The sequence below is a fragment of the Dreissena polymorpha genome, chromosome 9 (genome assembly GCF_020536995.1).
Source record: "Dreissena polymorpha isolate Duluth1 chromosome 9, UMN_Dpol_1.0, whole genome shotgun sequence".
Taxonomy (NCBI): domain Eukaryota; kingdom Metazoa; phylum Mollusca; class Bivalvia; order Myida; family Dreissenidae; genus Dreissena; species Dreissena polymorpha.
The window spans coordinates 27,359,708-27,383,633 of record NC_068363.1 but is presented as its reverse complement, the minus strand read 5'-3'; the positions used below and the strand labels follow the sequence as shown (position 1 = coordinate 27,383,633).

The window sequence follows — 23,926 nt, the reverse complement described above, 5'->3', positions numbered from 1 at the left end:
AGAAACTTATATGACTTTTAATGAAACCTGTTTTAACGAAAATAACGAACGTGCTTTAAAGAAAAGGTAATATACGCTTATTACATAAACTTGTTTTTATTTCTGATGAAGATGTGTGTTAAAATCGAAATTTTCAAAATGTAAACATAATTAAACACTTTTGCAATAATTTGTTCGTGCGGTAAAGAGTATTCAATGATGTTTTCAGTGTATTTCTACACAAGTTCATAAATCTATAAAGATCTTTATATATTCATTTCAATATATTCCAAATTAATACCTCTTTTAAACAAGTGCATTGATATATCGTCCGCCAAATAATTTTTTTATCGATTGACGCAGAGCTAATAGAGAAGGTTATTTGGAAGATTAAGCATTTTCTTACTTATTTGCACATTTTATGCGTTTATTATTCTCTGCATTGATATATGTATATGAATTTTCATGTTGAATTCTCGTATAATATATATAGCCCTGAACAGTAATATCCTACAAAAACAAAAATTGGCAATAACTCTTATTTGAGAAAGTGTGTGGCTATAATTCTCGTGCATTGCACTTCTCTTCATGTATATCTGTACTCCTATGAAGTTTTATGTTGAGATCTTGTATCGTATCTGAAATATAACCCTGAACAGTTACATCATACAAAAACAACAAAGAGCAGTAACTCTTATTTAAGAAAGTGCAGAGTTATGGTTCATGTGCATGGCACTACTCCTATTTAATATATACCCATGAACATTTATATTAAATTTTGGTATGGTATCTGAGATATAGACCAAAAAATTACATAATACACAAACAACAAAGGGCAATAACTCTTATTTAAGAAAGTGTAGGGTTATGGTTCAGGTTCATGGCACTTCTCCTCATTAATATAATACACCCATACAGTTTCATGTTGATATCTTATGTAGTTTCTTAGATAATGCCCTAAACATTTTGTGACATACGGACTGCCTGACGGACGGACAAAGCCAAAACTATCCGTTGGCGGGAAATAAAAACACTACAAGTCGAATGATTTTTCATTGTAATGTCGTTATTATAATTGCAGTTATGTAAGGTTATTTCAAAGACTAACCCATGTTGTTTAACGCTTACAAAAATAAGCAAGGAAAGGCGACTTTGAGCATTCTACTCAAAACTTTTTACCATCATTAAAACATGTTTGTTTGGGATAACCAGACCTAAAACATGACAGTCGGAAGGTAGGTGATTTTTACGTGTAATTCTTTTGATTGATACTATTATTCGATCACTTTTAAAATACATACACTTAAATTAAATAAAAAAAAACGGAAATATTCTTCACGCTACATAATACCATTGCATGGTGATTCTGCAAAAAAGCGAAAACGTATGGTGCGTGTAAAATGTCACGTCTTCGTTTCGTTCGTAATAAACAACATATGCACGGAAAGCATGTGCATTCAGACATCTTCACTAACACTTGATGCGCACGTGCATGGCTTCGCGAGGAAAATTTCTCGCCGTTATTTTAGCTACAAGCACATGCTTTATTATTGAAGCTCTTTAAAATCAACCAATATGTTCAAGACTTTTCAACGCTGAACAAAAAATAATGTATTTATAGATTCGTCGATTTGTATTTAATTTTTAGGAGATATAAAATACACCATAATTTTTATTGATGGATGCTGTGGAAATAATAATTACCAGTCTAGCCCCCCCACCCGAAAACAACTCATCTCTTATAACAATTTGAATTAAAATAACGTGGCTGCCAAATGTTGTCAGCCATAAATCATTATTGGTTCCTGAAATATATAATATACTTATTTTTTAATCAATTGACAAACTTGTTGCGCAACGAAATAACAACACACGGTATATCCGAAACTGAGTTGTGAATTAAAAACTGTACGCCGTATAAAATTTACTTGATATCAGCTGGATGTAAAAAAATTATTATTCGTTATGTAATCATAGACCTATTCATAAATGTGTTAATTAATAGATATTCGTTTAAAAAAGTGACAATGGAATATAATTGAGCCGTGCTCTGTGAAAAGGGGGTTTAATACACATGCGTAAAGTGTCGTCCCAGATAAGCCTGTGCAGTCTGCTTAGGCTAATCAGGGACGCCACTTTCCGCTTTGATGATAGTTTTTTCGTTTCAAGAAAGTCTGAGCTAAAATCTAGTGTAGGAAGTCAGTGTCGCCCCTGATTAACCCGTGCGGACTGCACAGGCTAATCTGATACGATACTGTACGCACATGCATTTAACAACCTTTTGACAGAGCACGTCTCATATATCTTTCAATTAAAAGGGAAATTGTGCTGCAAACAATAAGTTTCTGTATCCTCCAGTGCCTTACTGAATATGGTTTCTTACTCGATGAACTAGCAAAAATCGGTCAGACACTGCACACTTATAGTATTATTAGTTCGAAAACTTTGGCGGGTTGACGAGAGAAAATTCAATTTCAACCTACTGACTGACACTGCTACATTTTCCGTTATTGTAAGTTAAACAAATGATTTACCAATAAACATTATACAGTTTTTAGAACTTTGGTAAACCGGACGCAACTACAATCGAGTATGCCCACGCTTTCCACGAGGATTACACGACGCCATATGTTCAGCTAATCGTTTGCGCGCTGGTCTAGCAGAACAAAGGCTGAACACGAAACTCATGACGGAATACCGTTAATGCCATCGTGGTTACACATTAAAATCCAGAGGGCGACAATGCGATAGTACGATGGCGACAATGCGATAGTACGATGGCGACAACGCGATAGTACGATGGTGACAATGCGATAGTACGATGGCGACAATGCGATAGTACGATGGCGACAATGCGATAGTACGATGGCGACAGTGCGACAATATGATGGCGACAGTGCGATAGTACGATGGCGACAATGCGATAGTGCGATAATACGAGGACGACAGTGCTACAAAACGATGGCGACAGTGCGATAGTACGATGGCGACAAAACGTTAACACGATGACGACAGTACGACAACGCGATAGTACGATGGCGACAATGTGATAGTACGATGGCGACAATGCGATGATACGATGGCGACAGTAAGATATGACTATCGCATTGTCGCCATCGTACTATCGCGATGTCGCATTGTCGCCATCGTACTATCGCATTGTCGCCATCGTTCTATCGCGTTTTCGCCATCGTACTATCGCGTTGTCGCAATCGTACTATCGCATTGTCGCCGTCGTACTATCGCATTGTCGCCATCGCACTATAGCATTGTCGCCATCGTACTATCGCATTGTCGCCATCTGGATTTTAATGTGTAATCACGACGGCACTAACGGTATTCCGTAGTATAATAACTAAGAATAGAAAAGTGTTTACGTAATGTTGCATGTAGTACACGTGACTCCTCTCACAGATATATTGAATTAAAAGCTTGATGAAGAGGAGTTATCTTTGAAATAGTGTCTTGCTATAAGGTCGTATCGTGCATTCAAATGCGAGGATACATGTATTTCTTTTGAAAACAAATTCAAGACCCAAAACATGATTAGGTCGGCTATATGTGGGTGAGTCGTTCGGGTAATCCAATACAAACATATTTTTTATGCTTGCCACATTTAGGTATTCTAAATACAGCACTACTTACAAGATCATAATGATTGATGTACAGTTTTCAAAATCCCTCTCTCTACTTCTTACTATTCGTCTACATATCTTGCTTTCTTGACTAAAATTCAGACAGTTGGATTGCGGCAGATTGTTTCGAATGCAGTGTCGTTTATTGAAAAGCTCAATATAGCCTTTCACCTTAATTGTCATTATATACCCACAGCATCGTGCTGGAGGGACAATTTGAACAGAAACCTGGGGACACGGTTTTAAAAATTGCACAATGTTTTTATTAATACTCACATTTATTGTTGGAATATTGTTTTTATGATAATGAGTTGAAATTCGAAATTATATTAAGGGGGGAGGAAAACGAAAGCACCAATTTTACAAGTATGTTACGGTCCAAAAATGATAATTATACCTTACTCTCATAGTATCGGTCCTCCTCATAGTATTGTGCCTTTAACGAAAAGCCTTCAAGAAGTGCTGGAAAGTTAATGTTTTTTTTCAATTTTTAGAAGTTGTTATTTAATTGATGGTTATCCATGATTATTACGATGCTCATTCTCATGATTGCCGGTGTTCGTTGGAAAGTGAGTCATGTTTATTCCAGGGTGATTCTATGATTTTTAATTACGTAACACACAATTATGTTTTTTTATGGATTAATAGTAGAATCTAACTTTATCAAATGTTTAATATGCCGCTTATTTTTGAATAAAATGTTAAAATATTTTAAGAACAACATGATCAAGAATTTCGATTTTCCATTAAATTACTTTTTTAGAACAAGCACATACGCATAGTAACGCTCGATTGGTCATTGTCGGCTCAGGTACTACTTACATGTATCCCGGGTACTCTTAAGTATACTTACGTGTTCCCCGGGTACGGAAAATATACTTAATCGTACCCGGGCAATTTAACGCTAAATCGGTCGTTGTCGGCTATTTTTTGGAATTAATTATATTTACATATATGTCAATTTTATATAAAATGGCATCTTTATTATCGAAACTCATACTCAAAAAGCATGTTGATGCAGATTTTTTAAAAGAGAAGTTTTATTTAATATAATCGGTAGCGCGGTTTACGACATCGGATTTGGGGCGGAAATACTTGGGTACAGTCTAATATCGACCGGGTACGATTAAGTATATTTACCGTACCCGGGGTACATGTAAGTATACTAAGAGTACCCGGGGTACATGTAAGTAGTACCCAAGCCGACAATGACCAATCGAGCCATAGTAACAAATCGTAGCAACCAATCAGAAGGGCCTATACTATGAGAAAATTGTACATGAAACAGGTTACTATAGGGAGCCAAGTCTAACCAGTACTTTGTCAAAACATTGCCGATTTAAATGCGTTTTCGTTGTTATGTACAATAACACACATTTAACTATAGATTGACATATAACACATGCGTGTTTTTGTATTTTTCACTTCCAAAATTCGTATGTATTCATTAAGAGGGCCGAAACCACAGGTGGTTAGCGTGTGGCTATGATATTAATTAGTGAAAACATCATTTTGAATGATAAATAATCATATTATAACGAAAAATTAACTTTTCTGAAAAAAAATATTTCACTATCAAATATATATATAACGGTGGTTAGCATGTGGCTATGATATTAATTAGTGAAAACATCATTTTGAATGATAAATAATCATATTATAACGAAAAATTAACTTTTCTGAAAAAAAATATTTCACTATCAAATATATATATAACAAGGTATGCAACTCAAAATCAGCCCAAAACGGGGTGCATCGCTTTGAACAGCCATATCTTCATCAATTTTGCAGCGATTTTCACGATTTCGGTCTTATTCAACGCAGAAATGAATTTCCTTTCTGGAAATGTATATGTCTTGCAATATTTTTACAAATGCTGGGTCAACTTTTAAGAAATAACACGATACACAACACGCATGACCCAGTTGACAGTGATCATGCTGTCTTTAAGACTGAAATCTTCACGGAGTAAAGGGCAACTTCCCTATAAAGTTCATGTAGTTCGATACCATAATTCAATAAAACGTATGAAAAAACATTATTACCGTTCTTGTCGTTACATTCTGCATCAAGACTAACTGTCCAGCGCCGTTTGAAACCTTTGTTTACATACATTACAACTAACTGACATTTTAAACATACGAGTGATTTCATTGGTCCAATGCGGAGGTGTGTCTTTACAACTGGAGATTTCATTCATAAAGAATACATGATCACTGTCAACTGGGTCATGCGTGTTGTGTATCGTGTTATTTCTTAAAAGTTGACCCAGCATTTGTAAAAATATTGCAAGACATATACATTTCCAGAAAGGAAATTCATTTCTGCGTTGAATAAGACCGAGATCGTGAAAATCGCTGCAAAATTGATGAAGATATGGCTGTTCAAAGCGATGCACCCCGTTTTGGGCTGATTTTGAGTTGCATACCTTGTAATATATATATTTGATAGTGAAATTTTTTTTTTCAGAAAAGTTAATTTTTCGTTATAATATGATTATTTATCATTCAAAATGATGTTTTCACTAATTAATAGCATAGCCACACGCTAACCACCTGTGGCCGAAACTACAGATAGAAATGCTACGGTCCAAAAATGATATACCGTTTATTATCAAAACTTCAACAAAGCGGTCAGTTGTAATCAAGTTAGATAAAACTGGAGATTTTTTAGTATATTTTAAGTCCTAATTTAATTATTTTTCTTTTCAAACGGCGAGTACTGATTTGAACATCATAATCCATTCTTAGAACATTCTGAATTTCACAGATTTTAAATCCGTTTCCAAACAAATAACAAATTATTTCAACGACAATGGCAGCTTATGTTACATATTATCTCATAATACCTAAGCATCCTATCTAATATTGTCACATAATATTTTTTAATTTTCAATCTGGTTGAGTTAATTGCGATTCGAATTGACATGACGCCTTATCAGTGATCGCTCCGCCCACTTAATCACGTGGCTTAGCGGGAAGAAAACCGAGACAAGCTAACACCAACATGGCTTTATTGCCTATAGACTGCATATAGATTTACGCGATATTTCGGATGATTTTATGGACTTGTTTAACACCATATTACACTTGTAAAGGGGTTGATGCCATTTAGTTATTCTGCAAATGCAAACAATATACGATTAGAGAGAACATCAGCTATTTATCGGTACATTAAACACGCTCTCAAACGCATGCGCGCTTACCGAAATCGAACCCGTTATTACGTGTAATGGTGGTATTTGCAATAAGTTAACACTTCACCAGTATTTACCCGTGTTATTAACACAATTATTACCGAAACATTCCCCCCTACCCGTGTATTTGACACGAAATAGCGCTTTATAACTGGGAATTCGGTGAAGTTTTACGCGCTTTCTGACGCCGGGTGGGTACCTCAATCCCACATGTTATTGCGTATAAGTGATATTAATCATATTAAACATTGCTTATGGGACATTTATCAATCACTATAATTTAAAGCGCAAAAACAACACAGTAAGTTTGGACATTGTCTGATATAAAATTAGCGTTGTACGAAATGGAATACGGTCAGGCTATTATAAATTAATAAGGCTACTAATATCAGACGCTCGCGCAGGTACCGACTTCCCCGAAGTTACCGCATTTATTGGTTAACTAATATCAGTAATAATAACTCTTTTACAATAGCATTTATCGATACGTCTCTATTAAAATAATAACAAAATGGTTTTCACTTGTTTCTGACACACACAGAAACGCGTTTTTTAACGGGGATTTCGTAAAGTTACACGAATTGGGTACCAAAATTCTCAATTATTTTACATGCACACGTGACATAATACATACTTAATAATGCTTAGTTATTGCTTATATGACATTTCAAGTTTGTGAAATAAAGTAATGTTCTATAAAGGGGATCTCGGTCATTCTTGAAGCTTCCACTCGCTCTTGTCAAGACCGCATTGCCGCGTTGGATATGGTATAAATTTAATTCATCTAACTTATCTTTCTGGATACCAAAAGTCAGAGTTGCATAAACCCTTTTTACACCGTTTTTGCCATATTTCATTTCCGTTTTTTAATCCCAACAAAATAAACGAAACTCGTGTAAAAAATGAGATCTAGGCATTCGAGCTCCTAGTGTGGATTAAAAGCGTTTATTGGTGACACCACATGAGTGCAAATGTGTAGATACCGTTAATAAGATAATATATCACATGTCACCTTCAAATAACATGTATGATGTCAATTAAGTGCATTACTAACAGTAATAAAACACAGCATGCATTAGGCTTCATGTTGGGTTTTATTTCTCTTTAAGTAATGCAGATGAACCTCGCTTCTGACCTAGTAACTGATAAAACTATTTAAAAAAGTGAAATATTATGTGATAATCAGATCGATAACATAAACTATTTAAATCTGCTAGTATATCCGATAAAAATATATTATAATTGTCTTTGACAGTGTTGACGTTCAGTTGTTCGTGGTGACGACCGCATGTATTTATACATCTCTTACACTTCTCAAGATCTCTTTTCGGCTTGGGAAACGATATAAATTAAATGTCACCAACTAATCCTTCAGGATATCGATTGTCCGAGTTACATAATCCCCATTGATACCGTTTAACCATTTTAATCGTTTCTTTTTAAAGAGGAAAACAAAAGAAACTCGTTGGAATAAAAGTGAACCTAAACATGTAGCTTGTCTAGAAAATGGCGGACAGGTCGTTGCTAACGAGTGCGCCCGATTAAACGATCGCTGATTGGTGGATCAATTCTAGTGGGCGGAGCGATCATAGATAAGGCGTCATGTCAATTGTTGCGTGACATTGCGGATATACAGGTAGCGGATCCGTGGTTTAGTGGTAACACACTGGCTTCACAATCCAGAGATCTCTGGTTCGATCCCCCGCTGCACCTAACCTACTAACTCGTCTTTTGCATGAGACGTTAAACCGAGGTGCAGTGTACTAGGTGCTATACACCGGGCACTAAAAGACCCAGGGTCACCTCTGGAACGGGGTGTCTCCTGTATCTTGCACTATCCCCCGTAACCAACTAACACGCCTTTCTGGGGGCGATGGGAGACAATCCCGGTGCACTCGATAAAAAGCAAAAACAACACAACAGCGGATCTACAGATAATACGATTGTGTAGTGTGCAGCGTGCAGCGTTTGGATGCAATGCTCGTCCTGAAAAGGGGAAGAAAGGATTTTTCGACTTCCCAAAAGACGTTAGTATCAGGCGCTATTAAATGGATTTTAGCCGTGAATTCACTTCGGATAATCGACGAGAAGGTGGTTGACCAGCGAATATAAAAAGCTTTGCATAAAGCATTTTGAGGACAAGTGTTTTGTCCCCCCCCCCTCCCCCATTGAGTGTGATGGCGAGTGCGGGCTTAGGGCTGAGACTTTTGTTGCATCCTGATGCAGTACCAACTCTGTTCCAACCTCCGCGCAGAGATTTGATTGGAACCAGCATAGCTGGATCAAATTCCTGTCTTCATAATCAACCACGTGATGATAGCTTAGCCACGTGCTACATTAATTTTACCGTTGTTATTTTTACTTGTTTTAATTAAGTTAATTTATTTTTTAGTATTAACCTTAATTTATAAACTATTTTCAAAACATTAAAGACAAATTATACTACTTTTTATAATATACTACTTTAACAAAAAATTAAAACCTACCAAATCTGGTAGATTTTTTTTGTGGATTGGAATTGCAAACAACTACAACACGCCAAAAAGACAAATACGTTGTCATGTGACGTCGTTTTAGCTGTTTTCTGCTTCAAACAGAAAGACGATTAATGTTCCATTTCTCGTGTGTCTCCCTTGCAAACCAGTCACAACGCTGAAACAGCATATCTGTGATGTCAACATGCCAACACAATGGGCGCCCGAACGAGAGAGATGTAAGCACCCCGGCATTGCACCGGGTCATATAATTTTTTTCATCAACATGTTGCATGTAAAGTCGAATTTCTCCACCAATGCGAATGTTTTAAGAAACCCTGGCGGATATGTTACTCGGGGACATTGGTTAATATCATTTTCGGTGCAAAAACTTTTTCACTGGCATACCTTTAAAGAAATTTGTAAATAAAGTGCTAAATAGGAGACAAATCCTTGCATCGTCGACTTCAAATAGCCATATATAGGTGGTGGTGCGAGGGTCGAGTGGTAACACTCTGGTCTACCATTCCAGAGGTCACCGGTTCAATTCCCGGCCGGGGCACTGGAAATTTCAGAAATGCTTCAAGTGTTTCCCACCCAACTAGAGATGTACTGGTATGAAAACCAGGTAATTCTCGCGTGTATCGTTGCTTTACACTGAGCACGTAAAAGAACCAAGGGATCTATTCGCAAAGAGCTAGGGTATCGCACCCGGATTCCTTGTATCCCACTACTGTCTCTTCTGCTTGCTGTCTCTTCAGGAAAACCAAAGGACCCCATTGTTGATAAGTGCTTGCACTTTCATGCGTTATCCTTGACTGCAAGGTCAAAAGAAATACATACATACATACACATATTTAAAAAAATCCTGAATAATAACCAGGATTTTTTCTAACATACATGATACTACCTCCTTTGCATATATATACCAAAAGATATTTTAATTCAAAAATGCCTTTAAACATTTATATAACTGGATTTACTTACCCTACCGAAATTCAGCAAAATTTATCGGAAACTTTTCTAAGCACATCCAACTTTTAACATCATATCGGGTTTCCGGGGGTGGTACATGTCGTGAAGCATTTCTTACGGGTATATGTGTTGTCATCTATTGTCTATCATATAGATTAATATTTAAACAAATTATTAACTCAAAACGTATGGCTAAACTTAACAACATATAAACCAGCGTGTGAACCATACTTTGGTCCAGTTAAACGACTCAAGTGGATTATTAGGACAAAAGCAGACAGTGGGGACGATCTAGTAAAACGGACACGTGTTCACAAATAGTTTATAGTATTAACAAAAATGAATAAGTTCATCGTTAGATATGTATGGTTGTTGGCCAAAACAGTATATCTGACTTTAATGACACGTCGTCTGCAAGTATAACTTGTCCGAGTGCAGATGTATACCAGACGCATTACTGTTCTTACACATATAATACTAGTTTGTCTTTAAAGAACGAAAACCAATCGTGGCATAGTTATTGAAACTTGCACATTTAACTTGAGTATACATTTATTTATAAACAACATACAATATTCATAATATATATATATATATATATATATATATATATATATATATATATATATATATATTTATTTATAATTGAGTTTGCCCCTTTACGTCTAAAGTACCTGTCTATTAAGCTTTTTACTACAAATCTACAGTTAAATATTCAGCTGTGATACGACCTTGAATTTTCGGATGTTTCAAACACATAAAACATAATGTAAGTCTTGAAACTATTCTAATACGGGCAAAAGCCCGCGAAGCGGGCGTTGACCGTTCATACATATGGGAATTTAGACATACAATTACATAAGAATTCCACATATGGATACGTCTCAAAAAAAAATTTGCCACGCGACATATATTTTCGCGATGCTATTTATGAACTTGAACAAATAAAAAACACTTTGACATATGCTAAATCACATGTAAATACATACCTCAGAAAAAGTTATATCAATGACATCATAATTGTGAAGCGAATCGCACTAAATATTCTCGCATTATTTGTTTTTCTTCACAACCGTTCCAGAATTAGGTCATTACTCAATTATCTCCCCTGAATGCTCTTCTTCAGTGGGTATAAGCCGAAGACTGGTTCACTACATATAGTAACAGTCTTCACCGAACACAATTTAGGGGAACATAACCCGTCTTTAATATATTGCCGAATCTCCGATTTCTGTCGAATTTATTTGCTTTGATCTTTTCGATATCTTATTGTTATTATTATCCTGACAAATCACAAACGCTTGTTAAAAAAATATTTGTTTTAAACACTATAGTTGGCATCTCTATTCTTCAAGTATTCTCGCGGTATTTCAATAACGACACCCTACTGTTTATGTATCAGAATTTGTGACGCATTTTCCATTCGCTCTCAGAAAGAAGTTTTACGTTTGATCATGAGCAATATTCTGGTAAGTTGTCGTTGTTACCCACCAGAAACACATTTATTCACAAATTTTTAAGATATTCAGATCTAACTTTTTAGTCTTTTAGCTTTAATTTTTAAAGTATTTTCACCTCGTCTGCTCGCACTTTACCGATATCCCAAAAGGTTACATATCACTATTAATAGTTTAGGCCTAAAACCACAAAATCCGATACCGTTGGAATTTTCGTACCACAATCTTACGTAAAAAATCTTCCAGATTCGAAATCAACAAAAAACAAGACATTTATAAATTGTCTGCATTATTGATCAAATTTTAAGATATTTGTTGGTTTTCCGTTTTTAGAAGCTGTTCTGCCAAGGCAAGAGCTGGGCATTATACAAGCCATTATATCCAGCAAAACTGATAGTTTTGGTTTACAGAAATCAACAAAGGAGGGATTCCCGAACTATCAAAATTTCCAAGCTATACACACAGTTATTATCCGTGGTGATCTTTATTGGTTCTGTTTGTTTACTTGGATGGAACATGTGTGAACTTTTATAGAACTTTGAAAAGACTATATATGTCTATCTATAAACAAAAACCAGCTATGGTATAATAAGATCAGATGTGCAATCAATGTCAAAGGGTTGTTAAATTAACAATTTGAAGGCAATTATGCTGAAAAAATATGAAAAGTTTCCATGAAAATTTTGTCTGTATATCGACAAGTGTCTGCCGATTATTGTCAAACTAGTAATACAAAACTTACCACAAGTATGTAAAAGCACTAAGTACCAGTGATCATTTTTAGTAAGATAGTGTAATTCTAAACAGTAGCAAATAGCTTGTTTAGTAAATGCATAATGCAATTAATATGATTTCCGTTCTATTGTGTAATTAATAAATTGGTTGTTACTTGCTAATCCATGATAAATGTTTTATGGCTAGTGCAAAACCAGCAATGTTAATTTTGTAAAAGGTAATACAATAACACCACTTTGTAATTTCATATTCGTAAATATTCTTGAAATGTAGGTTGATGAGTTTTACTTATTTTGTAACTATTTTTTTTTGTGCAAATAAATGATGTGAAGTGTTTTGTATATCCACACAATACCACATATCTTTTTATATATGTACTGTATTATGTGTTATTTGAATGTTTAAATAAAAAAATATGCATGATATAACATGATGCATTCTAATATTTGCATTCAAATTGTAACTGTAGAGCTAAGTTTATGCAGTTTAGACTGTGATTTTAGAATTGCTACAAAATGGCTAGTTTTTTAGTGGCGACACAATTTAAACTATTCAACAATTGTTTGCGAAAGAAAATTAGAAACCTGCAAGATACCTGTATTTATTAAATATTTTAATTGTGAAACAAGTATGTTGTTATGCTGTTACACATAAGTATACATTGATAATAAATAAGAAGACAATTAGTGGTGTTAACGTTTCCCAACAGTAGAAATCGTTCTTCTGATGAAGTCAATGGTATACAGACGAAAGCTCCAGGTATGGCTTTCAATACGTAGTGTGTGTTATTTGGCAGTCTAAAACTTATTGGATTAAAAAAAATCCTGTCAAATTTGTCAATAAAAATTGATTTGACACATCACATGTACTGTATGCTAAATGCAACTGCTTTAGCAAGCTGTCAAGTTGAATTGAGACATTTGATGAAACAAACTGGTTCCTGGGTAGGACCAGTACTTAGTGTCTATATGACGTACCATGACGTCGAAAGTCTACAAGACCTACTAGGTAGAACGAGAAATGTACTTCGACGTACAGTTTTCACCGACGCTTGAGTGTTAGCCAATCAGAAGACACCTTACATCTGTTGCTTTTAGAGATATTTGACATTGAACATAAGTATTATTATTATTTATACCAAATTATGCGACTATCGACCGCTTACTCATAGATATTGTGCGTATTTATTAAACATTATTATTATTATAATTTATACCAAATTATGCGACTATCGACCGCTAACTCATAGATATTGTGCGTATTTATTGACCTGGCGTGGCGGAATTAACCTCTGACTTATGCAAGTTATGGTTATCACAAAATACGACCAACGGAGAGGTTATAATACATTATTTATCCCGTTAATGCTTGGTAACTGTTTGGTTACCGTTGGGAATTTCCTACACAGTAATGCACTGGACGGTCGAGATACTCCGCCCCGCATGATCAATAAATACTCACAATATGCTGAATAATTTTAATTTTAAAAAGGTAACAATTGAATCTTCTTCAAATTTGTATACAATCTATTTCAATGCATTAAATACTTGAAACTTCTATGTGTTGTTTTTTGCCATTCTGATATTTTTATTCATTTTGTCCTCAATTAAAAAAGAGATTTTAAACATTTATTATGAATAAATCTGAAGGAAAAGCGGCTCAAGAGACCAGTGTTTTGATTGGCTGTTCAAAAAATGTGTACGTCGAAGTACAAACATGTATGTCGAAGTACAAATTGTACTTTGACGTACAAATATATACTTCGAAGTGTATTTTATATTTATGTCGACGTACAATTATTGTACTTTGACGTACATTTCTCTTTTTAACTTGTAGGTCTTCTTGACTTTCAACCCAAATGGTACGCCATAGTATGTCTTTAGGGTTATCTAAAGAATCTCCCACTTAAGAGATCAATACAGAGACCTCCCAGTGACTAAGACAGTTAGCAGACACCCCATCCACTATACCACAGAGACCGAACCAGCTATTAACTCCTGTGGCTAGAAAACAAAAAAATATAAGATGCTAGATCTTTAAGCTTGGAACATGTAACTTGTTTTAAGATTGATTTTTTTTTTATGCATTACTTAATTATTGCAACAATTATAATATTTTGAACACAATCATGTCAATATATTTATTAAAAATACATAGTTATAAAAAAACTTAAAAAGCTTTTGCCCGTAAATTAGGTAGCACATATAATCATATTACTGTATATAACAGAGATTAGTCAACAGTTGTTAACATCGTTAACGTCGCTCTGTCTATATAAGGTAATTATATGAAATAATCTACTCAACGTTATTTTCACTTGAGAAAATAACGCAAAGTTCTCTGTTATGTGTAGCCTACTACAAAAGACTTCACCCCACTGCACTTCACGACGGAGTAAACAAACAAATGAACATTTCGCAATATTATTGACAAAATTGAGAAATGTGAAATAAAGGCATTTCTCAGATATTCTTATCATATTAAACAAAATACGGACATTATTGAGATATTTTGCAATTGTGAAATAAATCGTTTTTGCTGAAAACTACCCTTACTCGCTTTAGTTTAACAATAACACATAAAACATAAGTATCATACTTGGTAATCATAGAACAAAATGACAACAGAAGGTAAGATTGCGTCGAAGAATGACTACATGTATTTTTTATGCAAAATAACATTCGTGTTTTAAGCTTATTTTAAAGTCTTTAGGTGGTGAAAATCAATATAATTCTGACCTTGTAATCAAACTGTTAAATTGAAAAAAAAATTGTTTACATTGAAGGGTCGATTTAATGTGAAAATGATTTTTACCACTGTTCACAGTTTAATAAAGTGACGATTTTCAAAATAATTGTCATAAAAGCATGTACAAATTATGTTTGAACTCGTAAAATAACATTCCTGACTGAAAAAAAGTTAAACATATTTGTTCATAAGTCATAATTGAATTTCATCATATGACATGGGTAAAATAATTGAGCGTTTATAATTCTTCACAATTTGGAAAAATAGGTGAGTCCTGAGTCTGACAGAGCGTTAATATTTCACATTAAAACTTGCATGGATCAGTGGTAGAGCTAAAACTTTTGTTTTTGCTTAAAGAGGTCCCTGGTTTGAACCTCAGGAAGACAATATTTTTTAATCAAGTTTATTTCTTGCTATTACAAAAAGATAAGACATTTCAAATCATTATAGATTTGTTAGTAAACATATTTAATAAAATCATTCAACAATTCCAAAATCTGTTAACAAGGCAATTTCACTATTCAAATTAAATCAGTATAATCAAGTAGTATGACAAAGACATATACTTTGATTTTTTTAATAAACGCAATTCCATTTTAAGTAATTAAACTAACCGGTGAACGGTAATACAATTTAATGATTCTTTTTATTAAACCATGAATAAGACCAAAGTGGGTACTTGCACTCTGAAATAAAATATGTTTTAAGGAAAATGTTTTAAAGTAAAAACACTATAAAAACCTTTGCCTTAATCAAGTAATTGTTAAGGCATACCATTGAATATTTTGATGCATGTTTATTATTATATGTTTTATTAAGCACATTGTTAAGTTACTTTGAGTAAATATTTCACAATTGGAAACAGTAGTTTCCACATAAGGTTTTGAGCAAATTAAATTGAAATCCTCATAAAAAAAATGTTCCTCTTGTTTCAGGGGATGCTCGTAAAGCTGCCATTGAGAGATACAAGATTGTTGCAGGCCTCTTGGGGCTGCTGTCAGTTGGCTTGCTTATAATTGGCTTTATTTCGGCCATAAAGTACCCAGGCAATGAGTTTGGCCTTCCTTACTTCATTGGCGGATTTACTGGGGGATTTCTGGTACGATCTTGTATGATAGTTTTTACTTGTAATTTTACCCCCAACCCCATCCTAAAAAGAGGGATAATATTGGAGTCACTTTGTTGGTTTTGTTGGGTTATGGGTTGGATGTTAAGCATAAAATGTAATGAGTTTTTGGGGTGAACTAAGTACACTTTTTTCTTGTTATTAAATTGAAAAGTAAATATGTTAACACCATTAAAAGAAGGCCTGCACAACTCTTTTTATTTGAGTAAAAGTGCTTTATGTTGAGCTATGGTGATCAGCCTATTTTGGGGCCTGGTAATGTGCCTCATCAACATACAGCCACATAGGGGTCACATGGACTTGCACAATCTGGATAAATTTTGGCAAGAATATTTATCTTTTCAATATGTAGGTCCTGTATAGGCCAAATGTTGTCAAAGCCTGGATCACAAGGTTTGATTTTAGAAGAACATTTTTACTGCTTTAGATGTTACATTTTTGACTCGGAAAGTTGTTATTCTGTTATTCTTGTGCATATTAAAAATTTGCAACCATTGAGTAATGAAATTGCAATAAAGTCAAATTTACATTCTCTTTTAGCGCTTTTAACAATGCTAATGTGAGGTTAACTTTTGTATACACATGTGTGTTAGTGATTAATACTGCTCTTAGTGCGAGGTTCGGTGTGCTATTCAACCAATTCAAATTTAAGGCTTTCCACTTTGTTTTTCCAATGCGGGGCCTTTTGGAGTTTTGGTAAATTGACAAAATAAAAAAAAAATGTTTCAGATTCGCAAATTTTGATTGTAGTTGTGATATTTATGAGGAAACAGTAATATTGAGCATTTACCATGCTCTAAAATATCCATAATATGCACCTTTTGACGATTTAAAAACCTGAAAATTATAAAGCATTGTAATGCAAAATGATTGAATATTTTGGATATTTCTGTTGTTGTCGTTATATTTTGTGATACTACGAGGATTGCTAATATAAAGTATTAAATACATCCTTCATTGTATGAGCACGGATGGCTGAGTGGTCTAAGCGATAGACTTTTACTCCAGGGGTTGGTGGTTAGAGCCCAATTAAGAGTTCCTTTTTTTCTTTCTTGAATTTTTTTCTTGTTTTTGTACTGGATCTTTTTAGATCCAATGTTTACATTTATCAATATAAAGCATATAATGACAAACTTAAATACATGCCAAAATCTATGAAAAGGCCCCTTTAATTATGTTTTTGTTTTATGTTGTGTATGTGTTGTTGCCTATTGTTTGGGCAATTTGTCATGAAGACTGATATACAGGAATAATGAAACTCATGAAAGATTGTTCTTAAAAAAAAAACACACATGCTAGTGACCAATTGCAAAGACAATACCTGACAATTCAATGTTGAAACTTTCAGAATGTTAGTATGGCTTGATTGGTCATTGTTGGCTCAGGTACTACTTACATGTACCCCGGGTACTCTTACATGTAAGTATACTTACATGTACCCTGGGTACAGAAAATATACTAAAACGTACCCGGGAATTTTAACGCTAAATCGGTCGTTGTCCGCTATTTAAAAAAAATTGATTTTGTTCATATACATGTCAATTGTCTGTTAAATGGCCTATATATTATCGAAATTCATGATACTCAAAAATCATGTTGATGCAGTTTTTTTAAAAGAGACGTTTGTTTAAGATAAACAATATTGTTTTACGGAATCGGTAGAGCGTTTTACGACATCAGATTTTGGCGGGAATACAACTCGGGTACAGTCTAACATTGAGCTGGTACGTTTAAGTATATTTACTGTACCTGGGGTACATGTAACTATACTTAAAAGTATCCAGGGTACATGTAAGTAGTACTTGCGCTGACAGTGACCAATCGATCATCACTATGGACAATAGTTAGAACAAGTTTTAATCTTGGTCAAGTATGGTAAACTAAGGTAGGCAAATCTTAGTAACACTTTCTAACCACACAATAAGCCAAACGTATGACTCAATTGGTCAAGTTTGATTCTTTGTCAGGTGTGGTTGTAGACATAATCACTGGGTCAAATCAAAAGCCTATTAAGAATATCTCTGTTGATGTGTCAATTGCAAATGTGTACATTTTTATTAATTGCAGGGTCTCCTACAAGCTCTGCTGTGCACGTGTATTGTTGTAAAAGGACCCAAAAGTCAGGAAGATGAGATTAAGAAGAGAGAACTTGCTTGCGTGGTAAGAATTCGCTTTGTGATGATTTGAGCAGCATCATGCGAAAATGGGTCATGTGCATCCACCCAGTTTGATCATGGGCTATACCTGCGGAATTTTGTATTAAACAAACTTTCGCATGACGCAGCATATTTCTCCCACTATCAATATGTATTTATATCAATATTTTAATATGTACATTAAAGGCAAGTTCTTGTTGTATGTTGATAATGCAGTAGAAGAAGATAAGGTGCACAAGTGATTAAATTTGTATTTTTTAGGTATTGTATAATTATTTGTTTTTAGGTACCAATGTCCTGAATAAAAAAAGAGAGCATACATGCCTCTTTACAACTCTATGTGATTAATATGTTGATATTTATGTTCATTAAGTTCATTAAATAAGGAAGAAACTGAAAGCGTTTTACTTTTATGCCTCAGTGAACAATTCATATGTAATACCTCTTTAAATGCTGAGAAAAAATATTTCTAAACGCTTACCCTTATTAGCTGTTTTCGGAGAAAACCCGAGGTATTGTCATAGCCAGCTTGTCGTCCGCCGTCTGCCGCCCGCAGTTTGCTGTCCGCATTGTGCTAAAACCTTAACATTTGTCTCTAAAATCAAAGTGCTTCCACCTACAACTTTGAAACTTCACATCTAGATGCACCTTGATGACTTCTACACGCCACACCCATTTTTGGGTCACTAGGTCAAAGGTCAAGGTCACTGTGACCTTTTAAAAAAATAAATAAATAAATTCTGACAAGCTTTCATTTATTCAAAACTGGACCTGCAGCCGCGCCTTGACACCCCGTATGTAGTGGTCTTGTTTTTAGCTCTTCTCATAGTGAGCTATTGTAGTCACCCTATATCCAGCATTGTGTATCATGCCATGTCTACATTTACTCGTTGCAATTATAGAGTTCACATGTTACCTTCAATTTTGATGAAAGTTTTTTTGAATTTTTTCTCAGCAATATCTAGGCTGAGTTTTAAGTTGGGTCACATGCATCCAAAAGCTTGGTCAAATATTAGAACAAACATTATTACCTCTTTAGAGGCCACATTTATGGTTAAATATTGATAAAACTCAGAATTTTAATATTGACCTAATGAAAGACAAGTTTGAATCTGAATCCAGTGTCCGAAAGCTATATCACCATGTCTTATCTAAGAGCATCCCTATATCCACCCTATAAGTCACTATTTTTAGTCACATTTATTACTCAAGGCTGTGATTTAAAATCAGTCAAAAACAAGGTCACCAGGTCAGAAGTTTGACAATTGGTTACCTTGAACTCAGGTGAGTGCTGGAGCCATTATGATCCTCTTGTTTCAACCTCACCAAAATATTATGCTTTTTTTTGCAGATGACTGGTCAGTATATTATGTCAATGTTCCATTTGATGGGTTGCTTTGTTGGCATCATCTTGTCAGGAATTGGGGGGTTTGGCTTTACGACATCAATTTTCGAGGAGGATGTTCCATATCAAGGCACGATAAAAGGACTGGCTGCGGCGATTATAGTCGGCTGTATACTGGAGTTGGCTGTAGGCATTTTTGGATATTGTATCATCTGCACGTATGGCAGTTATTTTGGTGTTCAAATGAACCGTAATCGAAATGTGATCATGATTCACCAGCCTAACGGCGCAGGAACTGCTACTGTGATAACAAACTCAGGCGGTCCCAATATGTTCACTACTGGAGGAGGATTCAATAATCCAGGAACATCAAATGCCAATATTCAAGTCCTGCAAGAACAAAACAGACTTCTACAAGAGCAACTTCGCCTTCAGAGAGAACTAAATCAGGAACACAATCAGTCTTTTGGTTTCCAAGGTCAACCGCCACCACCACCTTCATATGGATTTTCTGGTTCGGTGTATACTCCATCTGCCCCTCCCCCCAGCTATGACAAGGCTTTTTAACATTCCAATGAAATCAGTTTTGTTGAATACACGTTTAAACTATGTTAATAATAGAATTATGATGTTTGCAATATTTTGTTACAGTTGTAATATTATTCCTACTGGTAATATTTTATAATTGATATAGATGATTTTTATTGGTAGTATTTGTTTAAGGTATAAGTGATCATCTTAATTAATGTAATCATGCATGAAAATAGATGACCGGTATCTATGGAAAAACAACACCAATAACAATTGGTTTTATTCACCCAGCTCTTTGAAGGCATATTGCGATTGGCCTTTCCGTTGTTTGTCTGCTTGTTCAATCGTTGATCCATCGAGTGGAAGTTAACCCAAAATGAGACGTTTTACATTGCATCAATTTGGACTGTTTAGTTTGCTAAATATTTTAGAAGTCAATATTTCAAGTATTGGGGGCCGAATGAGAGATTAATTGTCTTGAAATCTCTTTTACGGAAACAGGTCTTGTCGATTGTTGAGGCATTCTTTCATTATGCCATCATACCGACGCAAAATTTATGCTTGTTCTATCAGTGCTTTATTCTTCGTTCTGATGCGTTGTCTTGTCGGCATCCCGTAGTAGCGCTACCATGCTATATTGATATGACATATATTGACAACTACATTTTTAATCTCATTATATGGATTGTTTGCTGTATTTTACAAGATTTTAACCCTTTCCCATTCAGAAGCAAAGTGAACATGGCTGCATACAGCATAAAACCAGAACAGCCTTCGGGTAACTCGCAGTCTGTTCAGGAAGTTTCAATAAACAAAATAGATATTCACACTGAAACTAGTTTTATTTACTATAGCAGTAACATTATATAACAGTTTGTTTAAACATTCAACAAATTATTTCCCACTGATGTTATACTCTAAACATAAGATATGTAATGTCTACACTTTTATATTAACATTTTGGGACCATTTAGTGTATTTTGTGTTTCAGTATTGCTCTGTAAAATACAATGTATGTTTTAATAATATTTGTTAAGGTATTTAAGTTGACCCCGAGACAATCAAGTTGTACTGCAACAATGTGCTAGTAAAGCTCATGTACGAATCCCGTCCAGTTTTATAAAACTTGATGTCATTGTACTGGTTGTTCTGTTGTTGTATCTGTGTTACTTAATTTTAAATGTTGTAATAAAAGTTTATGTTACTTATATAGTGTTGTGTACTGTGTACATAAAAAAATATCTTCAGTTAAAATTTGACATGGTATTTGTACTTTATGATATAAATTCACCTCGCTCTTGGAGAGGTTAGAACAATTCAATTTCGTTATATTTATATTAAATCAAGGCTTATTCTTAAGACACTTAATAAATAAGAACAGAAATGAGATAAGATTCACTTTGAAGTGAACGGCGACATCAACGAGATCAATTTACCATACATACAAAATCATGTGCAGGGACAACATCGGGTTTCAACAAAATGGCCATGTCCGGATAATAGCAAAAGAATTGAAACAAAAAATATCTTTAAAAAGATATACGGCGTTGATGTTGTAATGTTTGCGACCAGTGAAAGGAGACGGAATGAAGCGACCATGTAGGTAGTGAGTGATAATAAAATAATATATTTTACTGAGATGAGAAGAAATGATGAACAAGAATAGGTGAAATTGTATGTTTTATTGTCAATAAGTATTGTAATGTCCAGGTTTTCATAATTGACTGAGTAATACATTAGTTTCAAAAAGATTAGAAAACATATTCGCCACTGAAATACTAGGCACATAATGCTGGAATGAAATAAAAGATAATGTGATATAATTTGTAAAGATGTTAGTAGAATGTAAACATAAAATACTCGATATTGCAAGCATCATAGTGATATGATTTTTTTGCAGAAAGACAGAACTTTATATAAAAAATGAACAAAACAAAGTACAAAGAAACATATTTGCACTAATAAACGCAAATCTGAATAAGAATAATTCAAAGACAGATATAATTTCAATACCTATATATTTCCTTAGTTACTAAGAAAATATATAGGTATTGGAAATATATCTGTCTTTGAGTTAGTATCGGGGGCTACCGCCCCCAAACCCTGCTTTGTCGATAGTGGTGCATTGTGTACACACCGGTCTTACTGACCTGTGTACTTACGCGAAAGGAATTGTTGGTAGCACTTCATTTACGAGAGAAAAGTGAAAGCGAAAGTAGGTCAGGTAATCGTGCTTCTGATAATCGCTATCAGTCTTAATAGAGATTCAAAATCACATATAAACATAATTAAATAACATTTCTTTAAACAACATTCCGTTTTAAACACACAATGAAAACGATGTTTCTTTCATTATTAACATTTTCATTCCTACGCAGAACTACTTTGGCGGAAGTATAATTCCCCAAACCAGGGGAATGTGATGCGTCTTAGTATAGAGGTCATTGTGTACACACCGGTCTTACTGACCTGTGTACGAACGCGAAAGGAATTGTGGGTAGCACTTCTTTTACGAGTGAAAAGTGAAAGAGAAAATATGTCAGGTAATCGTGCTTCTGATAATCGCCATCAGTCTTAATAGAGATTCAAAATCACATTTAAACATAATTAAATAACATTTCTTTAAACAACATTCCGTTTAAAACACACAATAAAAAACGATTTTTCTTTTATTATTAACATTTTCATTTCTACGCAAAACTACTTTGGCGGAAGCATAATTCCCCAAGCCAGGGGAATGTGATGCGTCTTAGTATAGAGGTGACAATAACGTAGTGACGTCACCATCTATGTATAGAATGATAGTGGTGAACAACTGCGCACCGGTAAAGAGCAATCTAGCCTGTTTTTGTAGTGTTTAGTGTGACCGCGACGCCATGTAAACAATAGCTTCTTTTAATTGTAGAGACATGGGATTAATGATATAAGGCTTCGTTAACTAAGGAAAAACGTTTCGATTTAATGTTTAAAGGATTTTTTTAATCATCACTGTAATGTTTCAGACCCGTATATGGAGGGTTAAGATATAGACGGAGTTTGTTTATATATTTATTCCCCCCCCCCCACACGCACGCACGCGAGCGCACGCACGCACGCACGCACGCACGCACGCACGCACGCACGCACGCACGCACGCACGCACACACACACACACACACACACACACACACACACACACACACACACACACACACACACACACACACACACACACACACACACACACACACACACACACACACACACATGCAAACACGCGCACGCACACACACACACACACACAGCTACAAAAACAACATTTTGTATAAAATATATAGCATAAAATTAAGCTAAAGAAACTTATCAGGACAGAAATGCGTGCTTTTATCCACTACTGTAATTATAATACACCAACTATAAATATTAAATAATTCAAACGGGGATCAGCACACACTCTACTCAAGAACTCATTTAGAAGCTTGATTTATTGTTGTTTTCAGAAAGCAGTTTGTGCTTTGTAGCGACGGAATAAGTTCTAGACGTTTATACAGTTGAAACTGTCCTGTTGAACTGTCAACGTCCTTCCGTTT

General features: G+C 34.7%; 1 protein-coding gene across 1 annotated transcript; it reads left to right on the top strand.

Moving 5' to 3' along the window:
• The first annotated feature begins 14,828 nt into the window (after positions 1-14,828).
• On the top strand, positions 14,829-21,565 carry LOC127845586 (uncharacterized). The gene is made up of 4 exons (XM_052376604.1): positions 14,829-15,081; positions 16,135-16,298; positions 18,393-18,485; positions 19,833-21,565. Exons 1-4 carry the CDS (start codon positions 15,069-15,071, stop codon positions 20,391-20,393), a joined length of 831 nt encoding a protein of 276 aa, XP_052232564.1. The 5' UTR covers positions 14,829-15,068; the 3' UTR covers positions 20,394-21,565.
• Positions 21,566-23,926: the final 2,361 nt, after the last annotated feature.

Bases quoted from the DNA above. Each gene is read 5' to 3' on its own strand.
- LOC127845586 (XM_052376604.1), top strand. The intron at 16,299-18,392 runs GTACGATCTTGT...TATTAATTGCAG, and splicing joins GATTTACTGGGGGATTTCTG to GGTCTCCTACAAGCTCTGCT. The intron at 18,486-19,832 runs GTAAGAATTCGC...TTTTTTTTGCAG, and splicing joins AGAGAGAACTTGCTTGCGTG to ATGACTGGTCAGTATATTAT.